Source organism: Amphiura filiformis, chromosome 6, assembly GCF_039555335.1.
Source record: "Amphiura filiformis chromosome 6, Afil_fr2py, whole genome shotgun sequence".
Lineage (NCBI taxonomy): Eukaryota > Metazoa > Echinodermata > Ophiuroidea > Amphilepidida > Amphiuridae > Amphiura > Amphiura filiformis.
Window position 1 is genome coordinate 37,890,123 of NC_092633.1, and position 23,275 is coordinate 37,913,397.

The 23,275-nt window shown below is 36.4% G+C and overlaps 1 protein-coding gene across 1 annotated transcript in view; it reads left to right on the forward strand.

The window, feature by feature from the left end:
* Positions 1-7,023: 7,023 nt before the first annotated feature.
* Positions 7,024-23,275, forward strand: part of LOC140154513 (dedicator of cytokinesis protein 9-like) — a 163,169-nt gene continuing 146,917 nt past the window's right edge. Inside the window, 2 exon segments of the mRNA XM_072177083.1 lie at positions 7,024-7,516; positions 18,938-19,054. Of these exon segments, the coding sequence (XP_072033184.1) occupies positions 7,094-7,516; positions 18,938-19,054 (540 nt within the window). The 5' untranslated portion in view covers positions 7,024-7,093.

The following is a 23,275-nucleotide window of genomic DNA, read 5'->3' on the forward strand; positions in this document are numbered from 1 at the left end:
TTTTTTTCATATATTATTATTCATTTATTATTTATACCCTGTACGTGGGGAAAAAGACACACGACAGCTACAGAGAAGCCACGAAAAAACTCCTGTGAAGTGCATGAAAATGCCCCGAAAATGTGCCAACCGAAACACCCTTAACAGGAAGATAAAATAAAAAACAAAACCAAAAACCCAGGACATTTCAAATAAGTTCCAAATTCTTTGTCCCCACTAAAATATATTATGAACACTCTATGAAGTCTGCCCTCTTCCGCTATTCTGGTAGTAGGCGTTAACAATTACCTATATTTTTGAAGCATGTTTGAACCCGATTTGTTCTCTATTCACATTTTTAACGTTGCAAGTAACATTTCAAGACCTCTATTTGTGACAGGTATTTAATTATCTTGCTAGAGATGTGCCTAAAGTTGAAATTCAATATTTCGGATCGCAAAGATCGAGAGATATAAAGTTGCTGAATATCAGTTTAACACCATGGATCATATGGGCGTCTTATATGAACGATTATGATAGCTAAGCAAAAATGGCTGGGATACAGGTTGTATAAATACTACATGAATATTCATGAACTATACAGATTCCATTCTTCTCTAATAATAAAGATGTCAATCACTCTCCTTGACGACAGTTGCTTGGCGCTTGTAAACAAATCGAATAATAGTGCTTGACAAGAGCTAAAAAATAGGCTAAAACACATTTTCACACATTTTTTTTTTTTTTTTTTTATTTCACATGATAAGTAGACATATTTTCTTACGTATAAGGTAATAATATATTTTTTCTGGAGGTAAAGCCCTTCAACACTTTGTTTAACCTTAAGATGGCCTTTTAAGTACATTTTTGCACATTCGCAACAAGACATCTTTTATTTGACACAACTTACATGCAGGGTTATAGCTAGCCCAAGTTGAGTGCCGGCTAATTTTACTATCCAATTAGAGGGCTGGCTCAGGGCACAATCTTTTTAGTGAACACAAGGGATCGGGGAATAGGCTAGGGGGTATATCCCCAAAATATTTTTAGGTTTTTTACTCTTTTTATGATGAATATTGTAAATAATTTGTAACTTTTTATTTGAAATGTGATACTGATTTTGACATCATCATGTTTTGGCCACCGTGGAATCTTAGTAACTGACCCATTTGTGTACCTTGCTATGGCTATGTTATCTGGATCACTGGCTTTTCACATAGGGTTACAATATATGTTCTCATCGTAGCATTGTGGGCCAGCGTATATTGTAGGAACGTAGCATAAGGCTTTAGAGTTGATGATTGGTTGTTTTTAATCACCATATATTATGTACTGATCCATGTTTGATGGAAAAGTAAATATCTCATTCATCCGTATATTACAAAATTAAAATACATTTGAAAATTTCCAAAGTTTCTGAAAATCCCCCAAATCCCTAAAAATTTAGGAAATCTTCAATGAAAATTTAATGCACTCAAAATTCTCAGAAATGTTTTCAAGATTTTCTTGATTTGTTGAAACCTATCAAATAGATTTAATACCTGCACTGACTGAACAGCAGTCACTTTCACTGTGTTGTCTAGTCATTTGTTTGTAATGCTGCCCTCAGTCAGAACTAATTGAGTGCTGCTCTTTATTGAAATGCATGATAATGAAGCTGGAAACTGATCTTCATCACCGGGCTTCATCAGCATTCAGATGGTGGCCCCTGCAGTATTAATTGTAAGGAAAGGTCACACATTTTAATATAACACATTTTCATTTGGTTGGAAAGTGCCGTGAGGTGGTAACCAGGAAATTTGTTTTATTTTGGTTGTCAGCACATGGCTGATCAAAATAAATTATTGAAACATGATTGAAAACGACCAATCTTTCGTTTTCGTTTTGATTTTTATTAAATCAAAACATGTTCTGAAAGAGGAAATACTTTTGAGTTATGTTATCTTTCAGTGCATGGCAACACTCACATGTGCTTTGTTTAATAAAATATAGAAAATTATAATTATATGAAATTACACACTACATGATAGATCCCAAGTATCATCCCATGATGTCAGTCATTTATGAAGAATTCCATCAGGTATGTACTGGGTAGTTGGTCTACGATGTATGTTCTAAAAGAGTACCGTAACCACTCAGGTATAAGCCCCCTCCCCCCCCCCCCCCAGATGGCAGATTTCACTTGAAAAATTGGTGGGGGGGTGGGCTTATAATTAGGTAAAGGGTTAGTACTTTAATTTAAAAATAAGAACAATCATCCCCATTTGTATTATGCCTGATATAGGCCTACCAGTAATTTTTATCATCTTTGTTAATTTTTTAAATGATAAGTATGGAATGTTAATTATCAACTGATATTTTTTGATATTTGTTCTTAAATGTGAGAGAAAAGCATTGATAACTTAGCCAAAATTACAACTGGGCTTATACCTGAGTGCACCCTTGTTCCCAGAATGTTTTGAAAAACAAGGGGTGGGCTTATAGCCGAAGGTAGGCTTATATCCATGTGGTTACGGTAGTACTATACATGTATTTGTATGTAGTATGTACATGTATGTAGTAAGGGTAACAGCCTCAAAGTTGTTAACCTGAAATCAGTTTCCAAATCTAGAATACAATTTGATACAGTGGTTTACATGGTTAATAGGCATACCTGTTAAAAGTTCTGCTTTAATGTGAAAAGTGCACTCATCCTGTATACCACAACAATAGCTGAGGGACCCACTTTGGAGTCATAAATGTGACACAAATCTATTAGTTTGCTATCAAATATTTATAAATGTTTGTATTTATGAGTTATTCTTGAGATGTTGTGGTGTGCACAGGGGGTAGTAATTGTGACAACTCTGTAATCTGGTACTATGAGTACATGTTTAAATGTATTTAGGCCTATGACCAGGCAAAATACCAAAATATTTGCTTGAAAAATAACTTGTTTCCCAATATACCTGTCACCCATAGAATTGCGAGTTTGCTCATACTCCGCCAAAGGTCTTTGACCTGATCGCCTCATCTCCATTTTCTTCATCAAAACTGAGATTTTGGTATTAGGAGAAAGCTCATAATATTTTTTCTCATTACCCCAGTAAAATATTAATACCCCAGAGGTATTTTTTGTTAAAAATGGTGTGAACAAAAACGTAGTGATCTGTGGTTACCACAACGGAAGTGTGTACTATTGTATTTGCACGGTTTTTGCTTCATACATGTATATCATAATAGTTGCAGCAACTCAACTCAAAATTTGGAAACATATGATATTATTTCAATGGGAAGCCACAATGTAAGATAAAAACAGAACATGAAAAATCGGCCACGCCTCTTTAAATAATGAATACCAATGCAGCTAGAATTTCATGGAAAGTCATGTATTATTATTAAAATTATAATCCAGGATCTTTTGTTTCATAAAAAGTGACAATGAAACCAAACACAATTTCCTGTTTTTAACTTAAAGCCATAATGTACGATTTCCGTGAAATTTAAATTTTGTTATACTTTACCCAAAATGCTGAAATAATATTAGTAATAACTGCCAGGAAGGCTTTCTGTCCATTTTTAGCTGAAATAACAAGGTAAAGTGAAAGAAACACCACTGGCTATTTTTGTCATTTAACATGGAGTTCTATAGCAGACATAAAGTTATAATTATGACTTTATAAAATTTCTCTGTTGACCTACAAACACAGCATTAAGGTAAGTTAAGACAGCATTACAAATATGCCAAAAAATCAGGTTTGAAAAATATTAACTGGTTTCATATTTAGATTGTACATGGCTTAAATGTGCAGAAAGATGCATGTGCATATATACACCATACATGATCTGCTTGTGTTATCCTCCCAACATACATATATCTTGGCATGAAAAACCTTGGCTGGCTAACATACACCCCATTCCATGCTATCCCTGGTCACGTGTCTAGCACCTGAGGGGTCCCTGGTTCAAATCTGCACCAGTTGCAACTTTTCTCTTCATCTTCTTTCTTTCTTCCATCCTTCTTTCCTTCCCTTTGCCAAAAAGCACCTGGGGCATTACGGTTAATGATGAATACCATCAAGCAATCCAGGCCTTAACATTTTAGAGGCACCCACTTTCAAGGGCAGAGACAAGATCTGGGGCACCAAGGCCAAAACTGAAAAAGGGGCAGGAAATAATGGCCTTGGTGGCCTCCTTGAAATTTGAGCACTGAAGTAAACTGCATATGTCATAGGATATCAATTCCATTTTTTCACCTGAACGGGTGGTAGAATATACTGAAACTACATTTTGGTCCCATGGTTGCTGAAGTATTTCCACCATGCAGTCAGAAATAGACAAGAAACCACACCACTTCTCCGTAATATATATCTCAAACTATATTTAGCGACTTCAGAAATGTAATTTTGCCTTATTGCAATGCATCAGACTTATTCAGACATCACATCTACATGAAATGTTCTTTGTCAAGTTGCCAACCACCTCTGTAGCACGTGATTCCCTGATAGATGATATGTACCGCCAGCTGCCAGGTTATTTTTAGAGGTACTGAATACACACAGGATAGGGATGCACATCTATGCATGTTTCATCGCCACATTTGTGACAATCTCATACCACACTGCAAAGTTATCAACAAAACATGCATACCATAAGCTATGCATCTTGAACCACACCCATAAGAATGATCCAGAATTAAAGATACTCTAAGGAACAAGTACTGCCTTCAAAATAAGTAGATAATAGCATCTGTGATTTCTCAGGAATCAAGGTAGTAGGTCTAATTCTATAGGCCTATTTAATAAAAAAAAAAGAGTAGAGATTGCAATACAAAAAATGTTTAAATTGTGCATTTTATAAGCCTACTTTTCTAGGAATAGACCTTTCTCAGGTATCCCATCATGCATCATTTGATGGGGATGGGTCAATTTGCCCGCTGGCATTCTCAGGTAGTAGGCCTACGTGTCTGCCTTACATTGTGCCACCAGCACTTTATAAAGCTGTACATGACGACACACTGCAATGTATCTCTGTGTAATAGAGGATGATAGCATACAGAAAAAGGTATATTGATGTGATTTGCAAGTTTTATTATGAATGGACTGGTTTTTTGTTTGTTTATTTGTTTGCTTTAAATGGCTGCACTGTGCAGAGACACACTTGAGTCCTGATGGGACCATGCTCAAGCAAAATGCTCAAGCCAGGCTAGAAAACCTAAGCAAGCATCAATGATCGATCCTATGATCGAACTACATGTATTTGGTTCTGTTGCCGAAGTAATATGCGCTATTGCCATTCGATTCGCAATGTTTGTTTTTTATTCAGGTATAGGATTAAGGATCAGGATTAGGGTTTAGATTAGGGATAGGGTTAAGACGAGAACCAAGCTTAGGTAGCATTAGATTTAAGGGTTGTGCTAGAGGAGGAAAAAGCTCAGCATAATAATAATAATACACGCTTTTATAAAGCGCCATTTCAGGTGATCACCGGGCATTTTAAAACAAAATGTGCATTAGTATAGACAAAATGCAACAGGCAAATCTTTAGAAGCTAGGTGATTTGATGTTTTATTGGTGATTTAGAAGTAAGAGTTTGGTGGTACAATGTATGAATGGAAAAGTGAATGTCACAATAATTGTGTACTTTTGCTTGCTGTTGCCTAGCAACATACTGAGGAAAAAGTAAATAATTATGGAGTGACTGCTGGATAACCAGAGGGTAAGTCTAGAACCCTGTCCCTATTCAAGACTTGGAATTTTTTTTGAATTCAAAGTCATACATATTCGGAAGCAAGTCAATAGGGAAAGCCTATGTAGGATATCTTACCCTGATGAAAAAAATATGTGCACTCGAATGTATTTTCTTTTGTATTTTCAGAATTTTAGAATTTTTTTTGAAATTTCCAAAATTATGTGAAAGGTTTCTCCTTAATATAAATAGCCATAAAAATAGCAATTTTGGTGAGTTGAGGCTAAATAAAGTAATTGAAACGTTATTGACCTATATTCATGCATAAATAACACTAAACATGCGTCCAAATGTTTTTTTTTGTTCTTACAATACCGATTACGATTATGCCTATAATTTGTGTGCACTTTTTAAAAATAATTTGAATTGTTTAAAAGGGTATGTTATCAACTATTGTTAACTTGTTTTGGACCTCCAATAATTTTTTGGCCAAAAATTTATTTCTTCATTGTTTTTTACATTCAAACGTGTAAACGGCTGACTTTATTACTGCTAAATGTTTAGCCCATTAAATGGAAATTGGCAGCCTTAGTGTGTGTCAAAAACCAAATCAGTGTTTACAATTCAGTTTTTTATGTGATGAGTAACCATTTTATAGACCCAAACCCCAGTGCCAATTCATAGTATATTGGTCAACCACAACAATGTTGAGTGTCAAGTTCATTGCAAGACTTGGTGCAAGTCTATCATGACTGTATTTCCTGGTTTTCCTATGTCTGCCACACTGAGCATGCCTGCTAGCCTGGCTACATAGACACAGGGGACATTACGCTCTGATGATGCACTACCCATAGTCAACTAGAAAGGGGAAAAAATAACACGGCATGCATGCTGCGATATAGGCACTGCCCTGTCAACCAGTATACAAAACTGTTAGGCTGGTATAGAAGTGGACCTTCACAACGATAATCTATTTGATAAAATCCTGGATATATATATATGGATCTCGATTTGGAAATTTGAAGAGCAAAAGACGCCGATGAGATAATGGATGAAATTTTGTGTGTGTGTGCCTTTACGGAATCATGGTAACCCAGTGTGTGTTGGAAGATACTAAGGAATACACATGTGATTCATACATGCTGGAGAATGATGAATTATTTATAGTGCAAAGTGTCTATGCATCTAATCTAATGCATTTTTAGTGCCAGTGTCTAGGTGACACTTCACCTCAGCTATCAGCTGATTGTACAGTAAATATTACCATATTTTTGCCGATTGTTTGCTTATATTTGTGTTTTGAAATGAAGGAGTGACCATTGCGAGAAAAGTTTACTGTGATTAAGTAAACAAGTTGCGAAAGTATTATTGATGCATCAAAATCAATAATATTTTTCAGGAATATATACTTTATCACCTAGAGTTTGACAGCTTTTGATTCATAAAAATGACGTCGACCACCAATGTGCCGCAACGTCGCACCCTAGCAGTAAGTCAGATAACACGGCGAGCAGCTTCCGAGAAGCGTGAACGAGAAGTCACATCACGTATCACAAAAACTTCGCACTCGTTGAAAGTTTCATCCAAAACGACTAAAGCAGAAACAACAATGAGGAATTTACTAGCTAATTCAACGTCGCCGAGATCAAGCATGAGGCTGAGCGATCCCAATGTTGGATCGCGGGTGCGCAGGACGTTGTCCAAAGATGCCAGGACCGATTCTGGCATTGGTACGGGTAGCTATTCAATGCGGAATTCGATGACGAGTAAACGGAGAGTTGCATCCTCCTTGTCATCACAAAGTATAGAGTCACTGGATGAAGACGATGAAAGTCCACCGGGTAGCTGCACAAGAATTGATTTGTTTGCGGTTAGTATAGTAAAAAGTTACTAACTACACTTTGATTAGCAAATTTCAACCAAAAACAGCCACCAAGAGCTAACATTTTAAATGTTTAGCATTTATATATCAGCTTAAACTGGGAAACCGGTAATGTGGAGATTGTCAGCCATGGACAGTCTGTCAGCTCCTCACATCAATTCCTATCGTATTTTGGGATTCATTCATAATATTGATAGAATTATTCATTGAATTTATAAGTGATTTTAGTAATTCATATAAGGCAAGCCGATGTTTCAAGTGGGGTCAGCCGGTCGGGTGATTTTGTTTGTTACTTTTGCAAATGGCTGAAATGACAGAAAATACCCCCAAAATTTGTAAAAAAATTGCTATTTTGTTCACCTGCTTCGCTCATGTTTCTTCAGTCAAAAACAAACAACAACAGCAACTAAAAAATGACTGATTTAACATGCATACATCAAAAAAATAAAAATTCCCAAAATACTTAGAATAGGTTTTTTTCCATTGTTTAAAAGAACTATATTTAACCATAAAATATGAAAGTATCTGTCATTGTTTGATTATTTATTTATACTTTCATCCAGTGGCTTTTAGCTTCTCTCGGATGTAGAAATTGACAATTTATCGCCATCCTAAGTATTCCAATATATTTGCGGCATGATATTTTGGCTTTTCGGAAATAAGTCACATGTACGAAAATTCCTTGCCAATCCGGGAATTAACAAAATATTAGATGCATGTAAATGTTTAGGTTTTACAGTAAATGAAATCAATCTGAACCACAATGACTTAGAGATATTCTATATGCATTAAACCAATCAATGGTTTACCTACTAATTACCCTGCATCAGACAATTAGACGAAACCTATCCACTAAATTATGTATGCACAGTAGTTAGCTATCTGGCTATGCACTCATGGTCAAAACAGGCATAGATTTCACTAGTTACCAGGTCTATGGTTTCACGTCCCTGTGATTCGGGAATAATTAAAGAGACATTTAATGATTTTGAGTTGGAATTGTTTGCACAAATTTTATAGCGATTCACTGTAAACATATTTTAAAAGGTTTGAGTGAAGACAAATAATTAGGGGAGGGGTAATTGTGCAAATTTGGTTGAATTTGGTACATACAATATGCGCAAACAAAAAAGTACAGACAATTATTATAATATAGAAATATGTGAAAAAATATGCACATACTAAAAATAACAATATTTTATTCTTGTTTTAAAACATAGTCAGGTCGAGGAAAATTTTTTGTTGTTGAGAATGTAATAAAAGTTTTGGGACTGTTTTGTTTAGGTTTGGTCTAGTTACGCCAATCAAAAATCAGCGCTTCTCCTCACTATCAATCAATTGATCAGTTGGTGATCCATTGCAAAGTATAAGTCATGATGTTTCATGGTAAAAGAAACAATTTCAGAACTGGTTATACCTTCAGTAACCAGGACAAGATATGTGCTCAGGTTAATTCATTAACAAGGGAGTTGAATTAGGAAACCATGCTTATAGGGATCATCAGATATTTTGTCTAACTGCACCGCCAGACGATCAAATATTATGATGATCAGCAATTATATATAGTCGATCCAATGATTTAAATGCTAATTAATCAATTTGAATGGCACAAAAAATCAGATTTCACAGAAAATATCACTTTAATAGATATGTTTTCAAAACTGAACTAATTTTTTGTAACCTTGTATTCACCCATTGCTATCAGGTAAGATAATGCCTTATATGCCAACTATGTAATCTGTGTCAAAAGCTCAGGTGATTTCACTTATTTGACAGTGTCACTGACAGTATAACACATTGATAAATTGAAGCAGAGACTTCTCTGATTGAACTTCACACTATTGTCTTGCATTTGTCTCTTGCTTGATGTTCTCTTCATACATAGGAGCTCATAGGTTCAGATATGGGTCAGTGATCCACAAACACTTAATTGGTAATGATGGTGGTTGTGGTGGGCTAAGTGAGGTGCCTATTACATTACAATTAAACAAGCTTCAGGAGCCAAAACAGTCTCATTTCTCAGGCTCCGAAATTCGGCAAGAATCCGAGATTCCATTCTTGCAGAGATTTTACTGTTGGTGTGAATTAAAAAGAGACTCTCACAGATTTTTACGCCTACACAATAAGTAAATGGGGAGAATTGTTAAAATGCTGATATGTTGCCACCTGAACTTGGCCAATTACACATTCAATTGGTAGTGGACAAGTGCTAGTGGTGGGGTTACAATGTAGGTGATAGGTGTTTCTAATATAGCAACAAGAAGAGCTTCTTGAAATGGGACAGAATTGGAATTGAAGTTCAATTCTGACCAAATATCAACCAAATTTGTATGCTACATTTCATCAGCTTGATCTTATTTTGAAAATGCTTTTTCATTTTGATTATTAAAGATGGTATATTTGTAAACTGAAGTACAATCTTTTTCCCCCAGATCTGTAGTGCATGTATGGCAGAGTATGTATCCATGTAATGTAGGCCTACTATTACACTAAAAATATTGTGATGATTTGTATGCTACATTTTTTGTAGGCTGCCTCCTTAATTATCAAAAATATTGTGCACGTAAGTCTATATAAAAACAAGAACAAGCCGAGATTAGAGCTTCTCAGGATCTTTGCCATGTACACAAAATATCCTATCTTATCCTGTGCACTGTCAGTGTGGTAAACTGTGCAAGTATTGCTGCCATGTTATCAGAATATTTAAGGAAAATACATTTCCTTTCTTACCGACTATGATCAGAAATGACGCAAATGCTGCTTGTGCTTAAGCGAAAAAACAGAATGATGAATTGGTGCATTTGGAGAACATCATTGATCCAGAACTTAGCTAGTAATCATGATGAGGCAATCGGAAGTGGTGGTTTTGTAAATCATTAATTTTTCCCCCAGTATAATATTTTCATCAAGCATTCAAATTTTGCTTGAAAACGCACTTGATTGTTTTAATTTCAGCGGTTTCTATTGTGCTTTCTTGTTTTCTACAAGATAGGCTTTACTGGCTTTGCTGTACATAATGTTTATATTGACACTAAAAGGAATACAAATACAAATCCATGTATTATGAGATGCTTTTGCATACACATTGAAGAAATTCATTCTACACTCTAAAATGAGAAAAAAATATGCCCTTCATTTGGAAGATTTGATATTTAACCATGCTAAAAGTGTTTTTGGCTATTGGAAAGGAAAGAAGGAAAGAAAAGAGGAGAGAAGATGAACAAAGAAGTTGAGAAGTAATTCATTGGTAGAGCACCAGCGCAGTCACCTTCGGAGCCTTATTCCACCCTTATACAGATGAGCACTCCATTATAATGCCTCTTTGAAGGTGTCTTGGGAAGTATTTCTTGAACTGCATATCTCCTTGTCTTGGGTAGGCATCAATCAATTCTCTGATGTCTCTGGACTCTCTGGACCTGGTGGGTTAAACTGGTTTTAAGGGCCCAACGTCCCGCTTCCCTCAAAACACATTCCAGTGCTGACATGAACTCCATCAGCCGAAATGATCCCGAGCACCTGCGTACACACAAGCTCAAGTGCAGCGAGCTGAAAAGGACATCCTCAGACGTTGTGTCCACAAAGCAGGAATCTCTGAGGTCTCTGGACTTAGGACCAGACTCTGGTGGGTTAAACTGGTGGGCTTCCCTCAGAGATCGATTTAATTAAACCATCATCATTTATTTATTTAAATATTTATTTCTTATTTAACCTGGGGTGACCAATCAATGCATTGGCACTGTTCTCCCTTGGTTCCCAGGTTGGAGTTATCCTCAGGTTTTGGAGTTATCCTCTGGTTTTGACCCCCTCACCCCTCACGTGCCAAGCGCTCCATTGGCGAAGTGTAGCTAGCCACGGTGTTTAGCTGGCCCGGCCAACGAATCCGTGCATATGTGACTTATGGTAATTGCGTCACAGCAACATCAGATGGGATGCAGGCTTGCACCAAAAGAATTCTGGCAGTGGTTTTGCTTTGTAAGGTTTTGTAAGATTTTATAGAGTTAGGGTTAAGGGAAGAAAACATTGAAAGTAAATTGAAAGTAATTGTACCGTGGCATAGCAGGTGAGGTGGTATTCCGCATTTAGTGACATGACACACCTTTGCATATGTAAGGGCACTCGTTAGCAACTCCTAATACACCTGTAATGTAATAATGTGGTAAGTCTTAGAGTCAACCTTCTTGTAGTAATCACATCCACCTTGCTATTAATAGGTTTTGTTTTGAGAATTAGCTCTAGGATAAAGAAATATTGTAGGTTCAAGGGATAGTGTTGACTAGATAGACCTACATTTTGTGTTGTTTAGATTCGGACATTGAACCTGCAGTCAGTATAAAAATATATTGGTGGTGTATGTATGCTTCGATTAGCAATTTTTTTTGTCAGAGAATGGGAACATGCCTTTGAAGTATTTGTCAATGTTGTATTCTGCCTGGTTGGTTTAAGAAGCAAATCCCTATTCAGGGAGAAAAAATGTCTCTGAGTTAATGATTCTAAAAACTTTTGATTAGAAAGGGCTCATTTATCATAAATTCTTCCTTGCTGTTTTGAGTGGAAATATTCTGTAGGAGCATGTTGCACACTTCCCCTTCCTCCTCCCTCCGTCCTAGGCCTCCTGCAGCTACACCTTTGAGTGTATATTATTTGGATTTTAGTTCTAGAAACCAGCAAGTTCAACTATCTAGGCCTTTAAATCTTGAGGTACCAATGTGTGATGGCTTACTGGTATGTAGGTTTACTATATTTATTTATTACCTAGTCAAGTTTGTAGATCTGGATGCAATGTGTATAACACCAATATACCATAAAATGATATTAATCATTAACCAACCGACATAGAGCTGTATATAAGTTACTATATACAGCTTTATGTCTAGCGATGATCTAACAACATCTCGCAAGTAAAGAATAACTTTGTGTAGAGTCGTTACACTGAAAGCCAGGCACTGTAATGTCATATGGACATACGTAAATTGATTTGAGCACATTAAACTTATCTGCAGTTATCAGATTTTGGGAGTTTAAAATGAGGAAGTTGAAAAGGAGGAAACTATTGATACCTAATGATTATGTAAGTATTTGAATTGGATGCTACTCAATTGGAAACAGGAATTAGCAGAGAAACAGTACAAGTTTCAGGGAAGCTGTGATATATTGCAATATTTTTTAATGTGTACAGGAGATGTTCTGTTTTAGTACTCTAACATTTGATCGGAAAATGGGAGTCAACATTGTTTTATAGAGAATGACATGTTGTGGTTCTCATATTATTTGTGAGTGCTTTGTGCAAATTGTATAAACACAGGGTCACTTCTTCATCTAAATTTACATGAAATTAGGGTTAAGGTTAGGATTAGGATTGGTTTAGTGTTAGGATTAGGGTTAGGGTAGACTTAGGATTAAGGTTAGGATTAGCTAACACAAAATAATTACATGAAGGAACACCAAACACATGTTATTTTCACTGTTCCTCATCTGCCAAACCAAAAGCTTTTACCATGTCTACTGCTCTCTGAGCCTGGGTCTGAACACATTGCTTCATCTTTTCTGTTGAGAAAGGTTATACATGCCTGTATATTTATGTAGATCACAAGAATACTGTACTTTAAACTCTAAATTCCACTGCAAGACATTTAGACATTCCAGTTTGAATCCATGAATCACATATTTACATAGCATTTGATTTAGCTATGTCTCTTTCCAAACATGACAGTTCAAATTGGTCCACATTGAAACCATTCTGTTGACATACTGCTCACATGGCTAGAAATTTCACAGTTATTTATATTTTAATATGGGGACATTTATAGAATGTTGTGTGTTGCATGGTTTATGGTTGCATATAGGCATTTGCGCAGGATTTTTTTTAGTGAGGGGTACAAGAATTCTAAAATGTGGACTTTTTCCCCCAAATTGCGTACATCTAAAAATGGACTTTTGGTGGTCTCTTTGTTAATTTTCTGTCTAATTGGACCTTGGAAATTATATTTACCCAGAAAAGTGAACTTTTTGTTGAGGTACTTTTTGGTGCCCACACCCCCTGCATATGGGGTGGAGGTACTCTTTGGTGTCCCCACCTGGTTTCCATAGAGTTCTATAGATGTTTCAACTTCATGGAAACAGTGTTTCCAGTTTACTTGTTGTCAATCCACCTTCTTCGACATTTCCTAGAATCCTGTGCAAAGTAAGTCTTCGAACTGCATAATATTGTTGTGCGCATTGAGAATGTTATAATAATTATGTATTATGGGTTCAATTTGCAAAGGATTTTGGGATTGCTGAAATGGTCTATTCAATGATTAAGCCAGAAACACAATCTGTTTTCATCTTGAAGTCTGACTTCATAGAGCTAAAAAATTGTATGACTTGAATTAATTTTTTTAATCTCACTAAAAAAAGATGGAAAGCAGATGTCAGTGGCATAGAATAGTGGAGTGTAACATGGGCTTTTTGACTTTTTTATAAAGTTGCAAAATAATTGAGTGTATAATATTATGATTATGGAGAAAATGAAGACTTTTTTTTCTGCCAATCCAAACATAGTACACATCATGTCTGGTAATGATTTGACTATGGGGTTGACATAGTATGTCCTGACACAGTTTTCCTAGAATGAGTCATGGCCCTTCTGCGTCATCAGTGGAGATAGCCAAAATGATTGATTTGTCTCTCGGAAATTTTGATGAATTTGTTTATCTTATTATGACAGGCAGTGATTTTTGGAATAAAACCTGGCATCATACAATTTAGGCCCTATATTATTGTTCTAGTGGTCAGTATAAACATCAACATTCCATCCATATGATTATAATTTAATTTGGCGACATTCAATTTAAAGAATGGATGGTGTCAACTTTTATTTAGCTTCTACTCATGAACAAATTAGAGTAAAAATTTTATTTGATTTAATATACAAAAAAAAGTAGACTCCATTTTACACAGAGCCTGAAGTCAACCTTAGTCAAATTTGAACTTGACTTCATTTTGAACTCGACTTCAGATGATGATTGGGAGCAACTTTTGTAAAATTCAAACTTGACTTCGAAACTTTACTCTTGCAGTGTAAAGGAACACGCAATTAAAAGTCAGTTAACTCGACTTCATAATGGTTATTTGAAGCATAAGCAAGTGGTGGCATAAATTTCTAATTCACAATTTGTTTTGAAGTCGACTACTATGTAAACACCCCGTCATTCAATAGGCCTATATAATTTATGCTCATCTTTAGTCCCAATCTGAATTGGATGCCGCAATTGAACTTGACTTCTCTCTGTGTAAACAGGGTCATAGTTACTACCTTTTTTTAGTACAGCCAAAGCATAATAATATCATACATGTAAATCATAGGATGATTGCGATCTCTACTTGGCATTACACTAGCATTACACTGAATAACATACAAACTAACCTGATGCATGTGTATGCTGTTATTCTGTGAAAGCTTGTGTAATCACAGATATTGGTGTAAAATAACCTCAAGTTCATAGGGTATTTTGTGTAGGTGGCTGTTCCAAAAATGCCACAATTTGGTTTGTGGTGTATGTGTCATTGTGTGAGTGAAGCTTTAATAATATCAGCTGCTCGGTGCTGGAAGTGGGTAAGTGCAATAGTTGCCCTGTGAACATTTGGCAATTTGTACTCATTATACACATGGGAGATACACATGGCAGCTATTGCACTTACCCACTTCTGGCACTGAGCAGCCCCTTATTGCCTTTAATAGTATGATATGTGTAGACATTAATTTGGTTCGCAAACAACCTCATTGGTCAGGACACAGTTCTTAAATCCATATAAGTGCATACACATTTGCTTGACCTGTGAATCTTCTTCTTCTTAGCGTGGCCAAGCACAGGGTCAAATGCGCCAGAGCCAATAGCTGACGCAGTGACGAGCAGAATGGTTGAATTCAGCTAGGTCCTGTGAATGAATTGGGTACAAAAACCCACACTCGCCATCAACTGTGAAACTATGATTGTGCATCAATGTCATTGAACTTTACCATTGGAATTGCAACTACATTTAGAGGAAATTGTGATGCCCATTCATATGGGACATCTGTGTGTGTGTGGTAAGGTCCCAATCTTGTAACTGTGTTCCACCTTTTGACTTAGACCTAGTTTTCTAGCTGATGACTATTTGTTGATGTAACCCTAGTTGATCCACTGTTGACCTGGTAGGATTACTAGTAGACAGCTGAGCATTGTAAAGGTGATGGGATATGATGGCCTGATCTGAGGAAAGTATTCTAGCTAGAATACTTTGATCTGACCTAGGATGAGAAGGGATTTATGTTGAGAGGAACAGGATACTCTTCAATTTTATTCAAATATATGGCATTTTAAATTGATAACATTTTAGAAACTCTAGGCCCCTATATCTAGAAAGAACAATCTTTTTGGATGGTAGCAGTTACCTTAGAGCCAATGGCATACTACAAACCAAACATAATTATGTGTGAGAGCAGAACATTGACATACATTGTAATCTTCCATTAGAGGGGTGAGAGGATTCACTGGCCTAGCTATCTAGGGAAGAAAAGATAAAACATGCATCAATGTAACTGATCATAGCAGCTTGAAAGCTTGAGCCTTGAATATCATCTCTCTAAATGGCTGGCCTATGGGCAAATCACTGTTTGTAGTCAAGATAGTGAAACTGAAAGCACAGTGATAGTCATGATAGTGTAGATCATGTAAAATGAACTATGTATGGCAAAGTATGTTGTTTGTTTACCATTGATAATGTCAGTGGGTGGAGGAGCATGTGGCTAAGGTATTTCATTGGAAGTCTTTCCCAGTGGTATACCCAGGAGAGATGACCTTACCTGAGGACAACAAGTGTCTGCTCTATACATGCCTAGTCTATGCCTAGAGGCTACTTTGACCTTGAATCACTTGTGGGTGGAAACATGCTGTACCATGTGATCACAAGGATCTCAAACATGTTGGTCATGTCATTGCTAAGTAAAACCATTGCCTGCTAATATTTGCAGCAACAATTTTGTGTAAATACAATAAATTTATTTCTATATTAAAAAAAAAATTTTGGCATCAATGACATATAGGTGTTCTCAATATATATTCATAAATTCCTGCTACACCATCAAGCAGTGTTTTGCTATACAGTAAAGAATTGTGCCCCTTCATCAGCAATGTTATAATTGCATATTTGGGATTGTAATGTGAATTGTTTGAATTCTTGCCAGGGTTCATTTGTTAAAATATGAGCACATCTAGCTGCATGTCCTCCTGGGTCAGGGAATTGCAGTTCATATTAACAAAACAAGATTTTGATTTATATGTCTTGCTTTTATGACTTCCTGGATATTTGTTTGGATGGTTGTGTCAGAGAGGGGGGGCAGAAAGTCTTATGTTTCAAGTTCAAGTTGCTTTCATCTCAATTCACATCAATGTTATAAAATGGAAAATATAAAAGAATACATTAATGATATAAGATAAACCATAAGAACATGAAGAAAGAAAAATGTGGATGGCACAAAGATGCAAAGCGTGAAGCTTGCCACCCAATCTGAATAAGATGGAAATTTATCTTATATACAATAATAATGTGCACAATGATGATATCATGTAGCCAAAATAAAATGAAAAGAAATATATGTGCAATCATTAAACGAAATAATAATGCTCAAAATACAAAGCTGGACTAAAATAAGTAGAGTATGATTCCATCAAAAACAAATAATTTGACAAGACCGGTTTCAAATTATATTGTGTCAAATAAATTGTTGGGTATGGACAGACAGGACAGTACAAGATGAGACAGGACAGACCCAAGTAAAAACAGACAGTTTGAAGATACCCTAAAATGGTAGTTTATTCATTTGTGGTATAAGAGTGCTTGTTTTTATACGTGCTACATTTTAAGTTTTCAGCAAGTTCCAAGTTAAAAACATGAACCAGGGGTTGAGTTTTGAAAATTACAGACATGCGACAAATTGCACTTCTGGAAATGGCTGTCAGGTGTGCTATTATAAATTGCACTCCGAAAGAAGTTTAGGAATTGGGGTGTGCTATTAATCCCACTCGGACAGGTGATTTAAGGTGTGCGATGGTGTGCAATCGCATTCACTTGCCTTAAAATTCGATCCCTGATGAACACATTTGCCATTTCTCTTGGTGTATAATGTCATGATGTATTTATAGTACTTTCAATATAATGGATACTGAAATAATTAAATGGCAAGTTGAATATTTTGACTCACAGCTGATGATTGCTGATCAGAAAATGTAATTGGTGGAAATAATCAGGACCCCCTATAAATGAAACCTTGTGATTATTTAATAAGATGAATATGAATATGAGGCAAAATTTCTGTTGCCATGTAGCTATGCATGTATAGTCATTAGATTACTGTGTTGTCAGGGTTGTATCCTAAATTGATGTGCACGTGAATGAAATGTTAATTACATTTGATCTGACACAAACATGATGTTATCATGGTATTCATAGACACAATTAACTCCCGAATGGAAGGCTAATATTCTAAATTTCCATCTGCAGGAACTTAATACAAAGAACTTAATACAAAAACACTTAAGAAACTCCATTCATGCAGGGCTAAATTTAAACACCCACCATGCGTTCACATCAGTAGCGATTACCTATGCTGTTTCAGGTATGTTGTCAGAAGATATCCACATCTGACAGCTAACAATTATAGACCAGCTTGAGTGACCGCACAGGACAGGTAAATTTTGTTGTACTGACAACTTTGTTAAATTCCATAATAGGGCAGGTTGTAAGTAAAGGTACATACAGCATATACTAATAATTAGTATCTATGTATGTTTTAAAACTTAAATGAGTAAAAATTGGCTTATTTTGGGTGTGTTTTCACAGGTTCATTCAGTAAGCGGCGTGCCTATGTGCTACACCCAATTTTTTTTCCTGGTGGTCATCACATAATACAATTACATGATGTACAAGTTATGAGGCTAGATTGCACTGTGTTCAGTTTTATAAGACGGATTTATTGCCATTATTATTTCCTCGTATCAGAAGAAAAATAAATTTATTAGAATTCAAATTCTACCAAGGTTCGAACCCACAAATTTTTGGATCTTTAGTCTAGAGGCTATTTATATAATACTACTATGCTACGAGTCGTTCTGCCAGAAGGTCGTTTGTTTATCATACTTATTGATAATTACGGAATCAAGCGCATACACACGATATACTATTACTTGTCTATTACTAATAAATGCGTATATAATCTCTGATCAATGATGAACCTTGCCTCCGACTATGCGGTTCCTATGCAAATGTTTATCGTTAAAAAATATCGCATGCTGCACATATTTGTTGTAGTGTCCCACATCCACCTTTCTTACATGATCTCTAAACCACAACCAATAACCAAATCTTGATTGTGTTCTTATCATTTTACAGGATAAATTAAAGCCGATAGAACCAGTCGACTATGAGACGTATATATTACAGAAGAGAGCCGCCATCAACAATGACCCGCTTAGGTCAATGGTTATGTTTCCATACGATGATGTATCGGTGAGTCCACTTTACTTCTTGATACATAGTGAAATTAAGTGCAAGTTTTGAAATCATCAGAATCTCTTCTGTGTCATTTTCGTTATTTCGAATAGTCACATACAGTTTGTTTGAAACAAAATGAGCAAAGAGCAAAGAATAACAGACGTGGCCTATTTATCTTGCCCCTATCTGGAAATTTATAAATTTCCTCAATGTCCGACATTTTATTTGATATTCTGTTTTTCTTGCGGACTCCAAGAAATGCTCCCAATTGCACACATTGCAATGTAAGGTGTGTCCAATTTATAGAACTTCCTGAAGACTGTCAATGACCAAGGCATTGTCTCAATGCAAGTCTCCAACAATACAAAGATACATACCTACAGACTTACAATTAAACAATTATTTTTTAAGCATTATATATGCAATGGGTTGCACTGTGGCCGAGTGGAAGGGGCTCTGACTCATAATAGGGAAGGTTGCGGGTTTGATCCCCGGTGACGTCACCGTGGTGTGCCCTTGAGTAAGGCACTTTATCTCGATTACTCCTCTCCTCCCAGGTGTATAAATGGGTACCGGTGTTCTTAAATGCTGGGAAGGTTACAGACTCACTGTGGAGGAGGTGCAGCGATCCCCTATAGCAACATTACATGGAGGAGTCTGGCCCAATCGCCAATGAAAGAAGAAGAGATGGGCACTCCGATCACTGTATACAGGATTGTCTCCTTTACCTTTACCCTTTTTTAATGGGTTGCAAAGTTGTCATGAAATTATGTTCCAACTTCAAATCATTCACATGCCATGTTTGCGTATTTTCTTTCAAATTTGTGGGCATTAAGACCTGACATGGTGTGGTTACCGTTGTGGTATCATGTATATGTTGCACACAGTATTATCTTGTCCCTGCTTCCTAACAGGCAATTAGTGATGACAAGCACACCTTATACAGGAACAAATAAATTTGGGCTGGAAATTGAGTGGACTTAATTAATCAACCTGTTACCTACCTAAGAGCACTTAACGATGATTAACCTGCTGGACAATTATGTCTGAAAGTAATGCTGACCTTTATGTAGGCTTCTTCAAATGTTCAACTTGCCTTGAGATTGAAGTGTTTGAAACTGATGTTATTCCGTAAAGATTCGCCTAATGGCACACATGGTTTCCTTTGCCTTTGGGTAAATTTCACGTACAAATAGAGAGCTGCCTCCTTCGAAAAGTCCAACAAGAATTAAGGGTCCATGCCCTTATTTACAGGAGAGCACTTTTGTTAGTGTCTAAAATCCATACCCTTATTTGCTGCTAGTCAGGGGTAGCACTAGGTTTTAAAACCAGGGGTTCTCAGAACCCCTGAACCCCCTGAAAGTGTTAAAAATATGCGCTCAAATCCTAAAATGAGGGGTTCTCTAATCTGTCAAGTATTGAATGTACCGTTTTAATATATCAGTATCAGATTTTGTGATTTTGGTTACAATAAAAATGATGTGTTACCTGTACCATAGTTAAGCAAGGCCCGCAAAAACACAATCTCACGCTTTTCATGCCGCGATTCTCGCTATTAACCACCTATCGCACTTTTTACGAAAGGTCCCAAGCAGTGTACTTTAATAAAAGTGTTCCTTTATGCCATAAAAGTTGGCGAATTCCATAAAACGCAGTTCAACTTCGCCATGTCGGCAAAGTGCAGAATTCAACACCATTGCAAGCACATGGAAGCTATGCAAAAAACAAAAAAAAATGACATTTCATTGCAAATGAGTTCAAGTTTAGGTCAAATATCATGATATTTACTGAATTCCTGGAGTATTTTGACTATAAAACATAATTCAAGGGCAAATTTTTGTCATTTTTTTTTTCTACTGCCGATATCATTGCGTCGTATTTCACCGATGACATATCTCTACACACCACCTGCCAAGCATTTCTTTCCGATCCCTAGAATTAGAAATTACCAACTCACGTACGTGTCATCATTCAGTACTGCAATAACAGTGATTCTAGACAATATCGCAATCTGTGTAAATATGCCGACGGTGTGTATTTTATTCCTATTTTTAATTTATGTTACAATGTTACGGCGACTTCACTTGAACATTTATGTTACATTGCATTTTATGTTACATAATTTCTGGACGGGCCGTAAATATTGGAGATCGAAGCTTTTATTTTCTTTCACATGTTTTCATTTTTCTGCGCGCATGAAAACCCCTGAACTGGTATGCAAAAATGAATATATGCGCTCAAACTTCAAAATATGCGCTGTACGCGCAGAAACGCAGGTTAGCGCGACCCCTGCTGCTAGTATTTTTTATAGGAGGGCACCAAATGGCATGAATACGAAAAAATGATCAGGTGTACTGCATGTCAAAATAGTGAAATATGCATTGCTCAAAACTGGAACTTGGTTATTTCCCTGGGATCACAAGGCCTAAAAAGTGAGCAGAGGTGCGGTGCAGTATACTTCGTCAGCATAGACAAACACATCAGATTGCTTGTGGATAGTGGCAGAAGCTCTTTACTGGAGCTACTCAAAACAGGTGTGGCTGAAGGGTTTTTTGCCCATCCCCTACCATATCCCTATGGCACCACCACTGTCAAATCAGTGTGCTTCACTAAAGAGGTTCATTATTCATGCTTGACAAATCCTGACATTCAGCATTTTGATTCATCCTGAGAGAAAAAGATGGTGACTAATTGGGGTTCCATTGAAGTAACATTTCTCTGCAAAAATAGGCATAGAATTATAAAATTGAATTTTGACAATTTGATTGTATATTTTGATGAGTAGTATATTTTGCATTATACAAAAATTTGTGATGTTATTTTATTTTCAAGATATCAGCTTTATTGTCAATATATCAACTATAATATTTTCAAATATTACATACAATTATATATGAGTGAAATTGGTGTTAATCACAAACAAGATGGGTAAAATATAGTGCATTTGGTTGCCAGCACGTTTACAGCTAATTAACCTTGTTGGTTGCTATGATGCGCACGTCCACTGTATTATGCTCGTCCACTGTATTATGCTCTTCCGTTTGAAAGACACATACCCAGGGGTTTATCTTTCAATTTTCCATAGAAGGAGAGAACAGTATTTAGAAGACAGATGGTAGGCAATGTCTGGGACATGGTCTGATGAGGATCCCTTTTTAACTTACATTCTGACAAAGCCCAAACTGCATGTTTGTAATATGTTTAATCAGTTTTAAGGGACAAATCCAACAAGATGGTTTTAGCCAGATTAAATGGGCCACGACTCCTCCAGTACTCCTTCTACAAAAGTTTTAAAATCATGTTGGCTTTTATGCTTTTCGTTGACCTGACGATATAAACAATTTTTTAGAAATTGAAATTCTTAAAATCTTCTAGGGGGGTTGGGTTTATATGGAATAGCGCATTCTTTGTCCATGTTTGACGTCAATGATAACATTAGACACTTTTAAAATTAATACTTTAAGATTGTCATAACCCACCTGGAAATGCACTCTGACATTTGCTAATACCATCACAATTTGTTGTTCAGTGGTGGGGAAACTAAGAAAAACAGCTGGGTGTAAAATAAATACACTATAAATAATGCATACACACCACACTAATGGGTACACGCATTCACAACCAATATAATATATGCAAAACCTACACAAACACAAAAATATTCAAATACCTACATACATAAAGACAATAATACATGTACATATGGCACACATGCATTGTACAAATAGACACCCCTACTTGTAAATACCTCCAAAGAAGGACCTCATTCTGCATGATTTAACCGAGGACACGGTCGCACACACACCCCTGTTTGTAAATACCTCCAAACGAGGACCTCGACTTAACGAGGATCTAACCGAGGACTCACACACCCGTTTTTAATTGACACACCGTGGACCTCACACAGACACACCAGGGGGGACCTATCTTATATGCTATCCTATATGCATATTTGCATCATTTACGTCATCCTGGTCATAGTAACAAAACGAGGACGTCCTCGTTTGGAGGTGTGTCCTCGTTTTATGGTGTGTATCCATATGTAGGTCCTTGTTTGGAGGCATGTACAAACGCACCCCATTTCAATCTACACACTGTGGACCCACCCCACACACACCGGATAACTTTCTATTCAACCGTGGCCCATCCTGAACCCCCAACATGTGGACTGTTTTAAATGCATTTTTACATTATTTGCGATGTCCTGGTTATACCCAGCAACCGAGGACATCCACA